The following is an 8,856-nucleotide window of genomic DNA, read 5'->3' on the forward strand; positions in this document are numbered from 1 at the left end:
CGTCCTAAGTAGTCTTTCATGAGTTCCCCATTCTTCAGTCTCACGTTTAGAAATTCTCGCATGATATGTAGTATGTGCAACAGGCCATGCTTAGTATGTAGGTCACGTAATGTTACCCATGCTGTTGAAGCTCTTATACACTCACCGATGTCGTCTAGGTAGCTGTCTTCGACGATCAGAAATATTAAACTTATAGCTTTATCATTACTTCTTCTCTCCGCGTCGCTCATAGCTGGTCCATAACCAGGATCTACTGCATCCCAAACATTCTTTTGAATGAGTGCTGACTTCGCTCTGATGGACCACGCGTGATAATTAGCGTCCGAAAGTTTCGGGATTCTGAATTCGTCCGAGGCTACTGCCATGTTGCTAAACCGTTGCGGTCCTTTGTCTTCAAATTAACTACGTACGTCTTTATTTAGTTAATTTTCTTCGCTTCAAAGGATAGCACGTTTTTGCGCGTCGTTGGATTTACTTCAGCCTCCAAACTGTGAAATTTGCGTGTTCTGGGCCCATAACCTGTAGTTTATTAACGGGAGGCAAAAAACTACGCAGTCTTTCATATAAGAACAAAAAGAGAACTGGCTTTTATTTATGACGCATACATACAGTTGAAAGTTATAAAGTACGCGACATAGGTGCCATCTATACTATATTTAATAAAGTTAATAACTTCAATCTATTCGGCATTCTGTGTTTTCTATATATGTCTGTCTTTTCTAACAGAAATAAAATCTACGCTATGTTCACCCGGGGTAGACTTCACCGGGCGGTGAAAATAGCGCCCAAGCTATTTTCACCCTCCCGAGGCCCTTACCTCAATTCTTAGTCACGTGGTAGGGTGGAAATAAAATCTACGGATTCTACACTATGCTTTTCCCTTCACCGGGCAGTGAAAATAGCGCCCAAGCTATTTTCACCCTACCGCGGTCCTTACTTAAATTCTTAGTCACGCGGTAGGGTGGATATAGCCTCGACGCTATGTTCACCCGGGGTAGACTTCACCGGGCGGTGAAAATAGCAGCCAAGCTATTTTCACCCTACCGCAGCCCTTACCACAATTCTTAGTCACGTGTTAGGGTGGATATAGCCTCTACGCTATTTTCACCTAGGGTAGGAATAGGCTTCCGCCTATTTCTACCCGGGGGGGGGGGGTGAGAATAGTGACACTCATTGAAAAAACCCTATTTTACGCCAAACTTTGGAATATGTAGATCAATTAAAAGTTATTTTAATTTTAAATTAACGATGGATTGTGTTTCGGCAGAGTAGATTTAGATTATAAATTGAGATTCAATAAACAATTCATATTAATGTCAATGTTTAGTTAAGTTTTTGATATTTGCCGAAAAATACCTATTTATTTAATGATCTGCCCAATGACCTAACATCCCCTCTTTGTTTATTTGCTGACGATCTTAAAATCTTCCGCGTGATAGACTCATATACTGACGTGCTCACCCTACAATCTGATCTCCATAAGCTTGAGGTTTGGTCGACACGTAACGGTCTTTTCTTTAACGAAACCAAATCATTAGTCCTAACTTTACAAAATACCCCTTCAGACCTAGATTCACCGTCCCCTTATTTTCTTTCCGGGCAAAACATAAAACGTGTTAATGAGTGTCGAGATCTGGGTGTCCAAATAGATCATAATCTAAAATTTCATTCCCATGTGAGAAAGACTTGTGGTCGCGCCAAAGGTTTACTAGCCACTATCAAAGCCAATTTCCCAGGCATCACCCCTGAGTTTCTGACCCGCATTTATAACTGCTACGTTCGCCCAGTCCTAGAATTTGGTAGCCAAATCTGGAACCCTCACTCAGCTCTCGACATTCAACAACTAGACAACATTCAGGGTTCCTTCTCTCGACTACCGCGTATCCTAAAACATCAACCCAGAGACAGTAGGCTATCTACCCTTGGTTGGCCTTCTTTGACTACTCGTCGGTCTTACCTCGACCTAATCAGTTTATTCAAAATCCTAAATTGTCCCGACCAAAGATTCTTTTCCGCTGCTCCCTCGTCTATCCCCACCCGTGGTCACCATAGAAAATTATTTCGTCAACAGGCCTGTAAAAATCAACTGAAGCACTCTTTTTTCCATCGGTTGGTCCCCATCTGGAATTCCCTACCCCCTGAGATTATCTCCCTAAAATCACTTGTGCAATTTAAAACCAAACTCAAACAACACTTAAACCTTTAATTAATTCCCCTCACAATTTTCAACCTAAGAAATCGCAGCTGTAAGGCTTCATTCAGCCCTAGCTCGTATCCCCCCTCAGGAGCAAAAAAAAAAAAAAAAATTATTTTAAGTGTCGTTGGGGCAAGAGAGGGTACCTTAGTTAGGCTTATTTAGTTTCTGAAATGGATTTGAATGATTAACTTTATTTAATTGCGATTGTTAAGTGTAGTTAAGTGGGGTATTTTTATATTTTACCCCACTCTTTTTTGCCGAAAAGTGCCGAAACGGACACTATTTTATCCCGAATAGCCGAAGGCGGAGCCCATAAGTCATTTAGAATGTTTTAGCAGACGATGCATGGGAGAATATCTACTAGTTTTGAATTTGGGGTAATTCTGCAAAAGTTCGGCAAAAATAATTTCGGGGTAAAATAGTGTTGCTCGTTACTAGTATATGATAATTAGTTAATTAATGTTATAGGATCCGTTAAGTTTGGAATTTTTTTATTATAAAAATGCCATTGACCGAAACACAAGTACCTGTAAAACCAGGGTATGTTTTATACAAAATTGTGTAACTATAAACTCATTTGTTGATTATCTAATATTAATTTACGTATAATAATTTGTTTTAAAGGGTTTTTAGGTGTCCTGAGGACTTTGAGAGTCGCGAATATCCAGATAATTCAATGGAAATAAGTGACAGTGATGATGACTATGATCTTGTACTTATTCATGCCCCCCATGATGTAAGAATTAACCCCAGTCTTCTTCTAACAAACTCACATTATAGCTTAATTAGTATTTAGGCCTATAACTGGGTTTTTTTCTACTTAAGCTGGAATTTGCCTTGCTGGAAGAACAAGATATCCCGGTAAGTGGCATGAAACATATTAAACTGGACAAGGAAAACAATTCAGAAAGGCTACGAATTGAATGCAAAGAAATTGACAAAAATCCATCAAATCTTACACTTTTGGTCCCGGAAAATGGTAAAATAGTACCTGGTACGTGTTACCACCTGAACTGTAATGAAATCGAGAGTTTGTATATCAATAAAATATTCTTACATAGCAAAGAAAAGGTTTACAAAACAAATATCAATCACAAAAGATATCAAAGTTCCCGATATTAATATCCCAGAATCCTCCCCTAATATTCAAAAACTACCTGAGGGATTAAAGCAAAGATACCAAGCTTTTGGAGCTGGTAACATTTAAGATCTTTAGAAGGAATGTATACATAAATTATACATACTTAACTTTCCTTTAGACGATCCAGTAGTAACAATTGGAGCCGATGATATGATAAAACGTAAAAAAGTCTCATCTAAGAAAGATAAATTAGAAAAATCAAAATTAAAAAATGCTTCTATGGAAAAATTAACTAAGAAGGTCAAAGATAGGAGTATTAAAGAGGAAGAAATTGGAAAAACCCCAAATAAAAGATCTTCCAATAAAGGGGAGTATCAAAATACGTCAATTAAAGACTTAATTAGTGAAGATGAAATGGAAAAAACCCCTAAAAAATCCTCCACCAAGAAAAAAATTAAATCCCAATTTATCAGTGAGGATTCGTCCAGCTCTGATGGTGAAGATGAAATAGCAACACCAGCAAAAAAGACCCCTAAAAAATCCTCCAAAGTCAAGACTAAATCAATTTCATTCCCCATGCAAATGAGTGAAAATTCATCCAGCTCTGATGGTCAAGATGAAATAGCTACACCAGCAAAAAAGACCCCTATAAAGTCCTCCAAAATCAAGACGAAACCAATTCCATCCCCGCAAATGAGTGAAAATTCATCCAGCTCTGATGGTGAAGATGAAATACCTACATCAGCAAAAAAGACACCTAAAAAATCCTCCAAAATCAAGACTAAATCAATTCCATCCAACCAAATGAGTGAAAATTCATCCAGCTACGATGGTGAAGATGAAATAGCAACACCAGCAAAAAAGACCCCTGGAAAATCCTCTAAAACCAAGACAAAACCAATTCCATCCCCCCAAATTAGCGAAGATGAATCTTCATCCAAATCCAACTCTAGTCAATCTTCCCGAGAAAAGATTAAGAAAAGACAAAATGAAAAGAAACAAAAGATGAAGCTTACAGCCCAATACGTTAGTCAGTTAGAAACCGAGGACACTGCGGTTGTAGCTACGGCTGGTTCTTCCTCGAAAAAAAAGAAAAAGGAGAGAACTTCTGATATATTTGACACTCCAAAGTCAGAAAACAAAAGTTTGATAAAAACTACTAAAGACAAAAAGACGCCCAAGAGAGAGAAAAACCGTGTAGAAACAGTTGATAGCGAAGATGAAAGTCGTACTTGCAAAGAGGAGTTGATACACAAGATAATGCAAAGTAAAAGCCCAAGGATGAAGAAACATTAAAATATAATTAAAGTTATTAAAACCTGTCAAATTAGTCGAATAAAGTGCCTTGCCAAGATTTTTTATAAACCTTACTCTATAATCCATTTCTTATACCATTACTCTGTCCAACATTTTAAAAAATTGAGTTGACCAATGGACATGTTTCTTATACAATTACTCTTGTCAACAATTGTTTATAACTAGGAAATAATTTGTATCAAATCGAGAATCGAGACAAATGAATATGAATGAAATAAAGAAATGGTTTTGTTTGTTTGTTTGTTTGTTTTTTTTATATATAATAATTTGTGATCTGTACAAAAACAAAAAATCCTAAATGTTCTTAGTAAATCATGAAGTAAAATGGAAGATGTAAACATGGCGGTTTGGTACTTGTTTTATATTTAAATAAATGATTTTTATTGTATTGTAAATTCGCAATATTAAACTGCGACGTTATTCAAAGTTCATCGTGATCTCCATCCTGTAATGGAAAACCCCAGCAATTATTAGCAATTCACTAATTAGTGACCACGGCGTGCTATACGACACTTACTTCATCAGCTGCAATATTCTCCTCTTCCTTATCATCTTGCTCTTGATCATCTTCATTTTCAACCTCTTCCTCAATCTGAGCATCTTCAGGAACTCCTAAAGTTTTTCTAAGTAGAGTTTCGACTCTTTCAGCGAAAGATGAAGTTTCTGATAACATAAATCCGGATCTTAGGGTTGCAGTTTCAAACATAATATTGGCCATATCTTTAGCGGTGGCGTCACTCTTATCGGCTTCAACCCTTTTTAATAGTTCTTTGATAAGCGGATGTCTCGGATTTACTTCTAGGGTCTTTTTCTGACTTAGATAATAGCTAAAAAGAAACGAAACATAAAACATTACATTTATGTTGAGAAAAAACATTAAAAATTGTACAGAAAACTTACTCCCTGGTGGTATCGTAAGTTTTACTGTGAGCATTGCTCTTGGCCAAACGTTCCATGTTTCCAGTCCATCCAAATTGACTAGCAACAAGAGCACATGGTGAAGAATGAAGTCGCTGTGAAATTGTTACTTTTCCAACTTTGTCCTTCAAAACATCGCCTTCAAGCCATTTGGTTAATGGTTCAAAATGTTTGTTCAAAGCCTCGATTTGTTCCTTTCCTTTCTCTCCTTCATCCAATTTTAAACCATCCTTTGCAATATTTTGGAATTTCTTTCCTTCAAATTCTGGTAAAGCGGAGATGCAGTATTCGTCTACTGGTTCAGTTAAGTACAATATTTCATATCCCTTCTTCAAAAGTCTCTCGACAAAAGGGGATCTTTCAACTTCAGCCAAACTAGAACCGGCAACGTAAAAGATGTGTTCTTGTTTTTCCTTCATTCTTTCAACGTATTCCGCCAAAGACGCGGTACCCTTAGTATCGTGAGAAGAAATGAATCTAACTAGTTTAGCCAAACGAGTTCGGTTTCCGGGATCTTCAATGATTCCTAATTTCATGTTGGTACTGTATTCCTTCCAGAATTTTTCATAATCATCCTTGGAGATCTTTTTGATCATGTCCAAAGTTTTCCTGACTAATTTCTTTCGAATAACTTTAAGTAGTTTATGTTGTTGTAAAGTTTCTCTGGATACATTCAATGGTAAATCATCGGAATCAACCACTCCTCTAACAAAGCTCAAGTAATTGGGCATCATATCCTGGAAGTCATCGGTGATAAAGACCCTCCTGACGTAGAGCTTAATATGATCAACTTTGGTTCCATAACGATTGAATGATTCGGTTGGTTGAACTTCAGGAATGAATAGAAGAGATTTGAAGGTCACTTCTCCCTCAGCGACAAAATGAGTTTTTGCTAATGGGTCATTATGATCTTTGGTTATTGATTTGTAGAATTCATTGTATTCTGAATCTTCAATTTCAGCGGGTCTACAGAAAAGAGATTAATTTATTATTAGTTAACAATCCTTTAAAGGGAGGGTGAAGTAGAAAGTCAAGTGATTTTTTTTAACGATTCTTCTACTAATTATAAGACCAGTCTGCATAGTGAAACATTTAGGAAATACCAACTCCGAATGATTTTAAAATTCAAATTAGGTTCAGATTTTAAGGATAATTTTAAAGAAGCCCCTCCGACCAATCGCGTAACGCCCTGCCTTTTTATTAACAAAATTCTCGTGGCACGTTCCGTGTCGAATGAAATTTATCACGAGATTTGATAAAATTCGCGCGCGACGTGATAATCGTGGCGCTGGTATTTCCTGAATGTTTCACTATGCAGACTGGTCTTATAATTAGTAGAAAAATCCATAAAAAAAATCACTTGATTTTCTACTTCACCCTCCCTTTAAAGCCACCATAAATAATAATTAATAATACTTACTTCCGAGTCCAAATAGGTTTTGAATCATTAATCAGTTCCCAATCCCAAGTAGTTTTCTCAACTTTCTTGGTCTTTGGTTTTTTCTCATCCTTCTCTTCATCCACCTTAACTTCTTCATCATCTACAGTTTCATCTTCTTTCTTTTCCTCCGGTTTCGCTTCTTCCTCTTCTTCAATTGGTTCTTCGACAGTTTCAGTTTTACTCGTCCACAAATAAATATTAAAGTTGATAAACTGGCTGTATTTTTTGATCAAATTTCTTAAGGTATCTTCTTCCAAGAAGTCCTTGGCTTCCTCTTTAAGTTGCAAACTAATCGTAGTTCCTCTTTGGAGAGTATCACCCCTTGGGTCATCGGCAACCGAAAAGGTAGAAGAGTCAGACTCCCAGATATGTTGTTTGTCATCATTGTGTTTCGAAGTAACGATGACTTTATCGGCAACCAAAAAGGCCGAGTAGAAACCGACTCCAAATTGACCAATTAAGTCACCCATTTCTCCTGGATTTTCGGAAGTTGTGATTTTTTGAAGGAATTCCGACGTTCCTGATTTAGCTATGGTTCCTAAATTATTCACCAGGTCTTGTTTTGTCATACCGATACCGGTATCGGTTATATGTAACATATTATTCTCCTTATCAGCCTGTTTTTAATTAAAGATTTATATTAAAGCACCAATAACCAACGATAAGCTTATTGTTAAAATTACTTTAATTCTAATTCTCAATTCATCAAAACCTTTAAGTAGAGTACTGTCAGTTAGGGACAAGACTCTAATCTTGTCTAAAGCATCGGAAGCGTTGGAGATAAGTTCTCGTAAGAAAATCTATTAAAAATTTAATTATTTTTGTAACTTAAATAGAACCTTTAAGGCTTGTAATTTAATTTAAAGAGCAGTAGTCCACCCACCTCTTTGTTACGATAAAGAGAATTGATGATAAGTTTCATCATACGATTAACTTCAGCTTGGAAGGCAAATTTCTCAGATTTTTCCCTCATTTCTTTCATTTGAGCTACATTAAGGCCATCTAATTTTATAGCTTCTTCCTCTCTATGGGTAATATTGAAATATAGTTAAGCCAATCCAGAAACAATTAACCAAAGGGTGTTTTAATTAAGTATTAAATTACCTCTTCACCACCTCATCATCTGTCTTGGAACCATCTCGACTACTGCCAATATCACTTTCAATTTTAATTTCATCTATTGTCGGTGGATCATCGGAGCCCCACGTAGTTTTCGTAAGCCCTGAAATTAAAATAAAGATCTTATTCACCTCCGAAACCCCTGACAATAGATTTTGTATTTTCATTGTCATGGAGATATCAACTTACCCGCTAGTAGAAAAAGCGATAGGAAAAATATGTACTGCTTCATTTTAAATAACTTAATTTAATTTTATCTGGTATCTAATTCTTAGCAGCTGCTTCTAGCAACTTAATCGTGATTAACTTAAAACATTCAAGAGGAACAAAATTTAAATCCCTGATACAACCGGCGTTTCCAGACAAAGTGTCAAATTCACACCGCGAAATCTGACGTAGTCTAAAGTTGAATGGCTTCCACAAGGCTTATTTGAGCCAATGGAAACGAACCACGAAACCTGACGTCACATTAGCACTAAGCAGTGTGTTGGCTTTACGCAATTGGCTTATAAGAGCCCACGTGACGATAAGTTATCTTCCTACCGTCTTCAGCGCCTCTAGGCGCGAAATTTAACCGCGAAAAAGTAACGTGGCTCAGTTTTATTCATAAAATAAACCATTAAATTTGAAAGAAATTTCAAAATACTTTTTAAAATCATTATTTATAAGTTTAAAATAAATCTTTTATCTCTATATAAATGTAATACACGATCTTTCTGATAAAACATGACATAATAGGTCTAATACCAATCTTTGCTTAGTAAAGGTACCTTGGGCAAATAT

At 36.4% G+C, this 8,856-nt stretch overlaps 2 protein-coding genes and 1 long non-coding RNA gene across 3 annotated transcripts in view; 1 reads left to right on the top strand and 2 right to left on the bottom strand.

Annotated features, from left to right (window-relative positions):
- Positions 1–2,597: 2,597 nt before the first annotated feature.
- Positions 2,598–4,990, top strand: LOC149691839 (uncharacterized). The gene is made up of 5 exons (XM_089869287.1): positions 2,598–2,737; positions 2,822–2,933; positions 3,023–3,191; positions 3,259–3,393; positions 3,457–4,990. The coding sequence occupies exons 1-5, from the start codon at positions 2,700–2,702 to the stop codon at positions 4,572–4,574; spliced, it is 1,572 nt and encodes a 523-aa protein (XP_089725413.1). The 5' UTR covers positions 2,598–2,699; the 3' UTR covers positions 4,575–4,990.
- Positions 3,442–8,856, bottom strand: part of LOC149691840 (uncharacterized) — a 52,293-nt gene continuing 46,878 nt past the window's right edge. Inside the window, exon 3 of the long non-coding RNA XR_016383513.1 lies at positions 3,442–3,513. This is a non-coding gene — a long non-coding RNA (uncharacterized LOC149691840). The remainder of the gene's footprint in view (positions 3,514–8,856) is intronic.
- Positions 4,932–8,448, bottom strand: Gp93 (heat shock protein 90 Gp93). The gene is made up of 8 exons (XM_089869283.1): positions 8,263–8,448; positions 8,059–8,176; positions 7,838–7,979; positions 7,638–7,754; positions 6,934–7,571; positions 5,496–6,479; positions 5,113–5,422; positions 4,932–5,040 (listed from the first exon to the last, which is right to left on the bottom strand). The coding sequence occupies exons 1-8, from the start codon at positions 8,303–8,305 to the stop codon at positions 5,017–5,019; spliced, it is 2,376 nt and encodes a 791-aa protein (XP_089725409.1). The 5' UTR covers positions 8,306–8,448; the 3' UTR covers positions 4,932–5,016.

The sequence above is a fragment of the Phalangium opilio genome, unplaced genomic scaffold (genome assembly GCF_054372755.1).
Source record: "Phalangium opilio isolate 3A_F unplaced genomic scaffold, DU_Popi_V2 ptg000025l_1, whole genome shotgun sequence".
NCBI lineage: Eukaryota > Metazoa > Arthropoda > Arachnida > Opiliones > Phalangiidae > Phalangium > Phalangium opilio.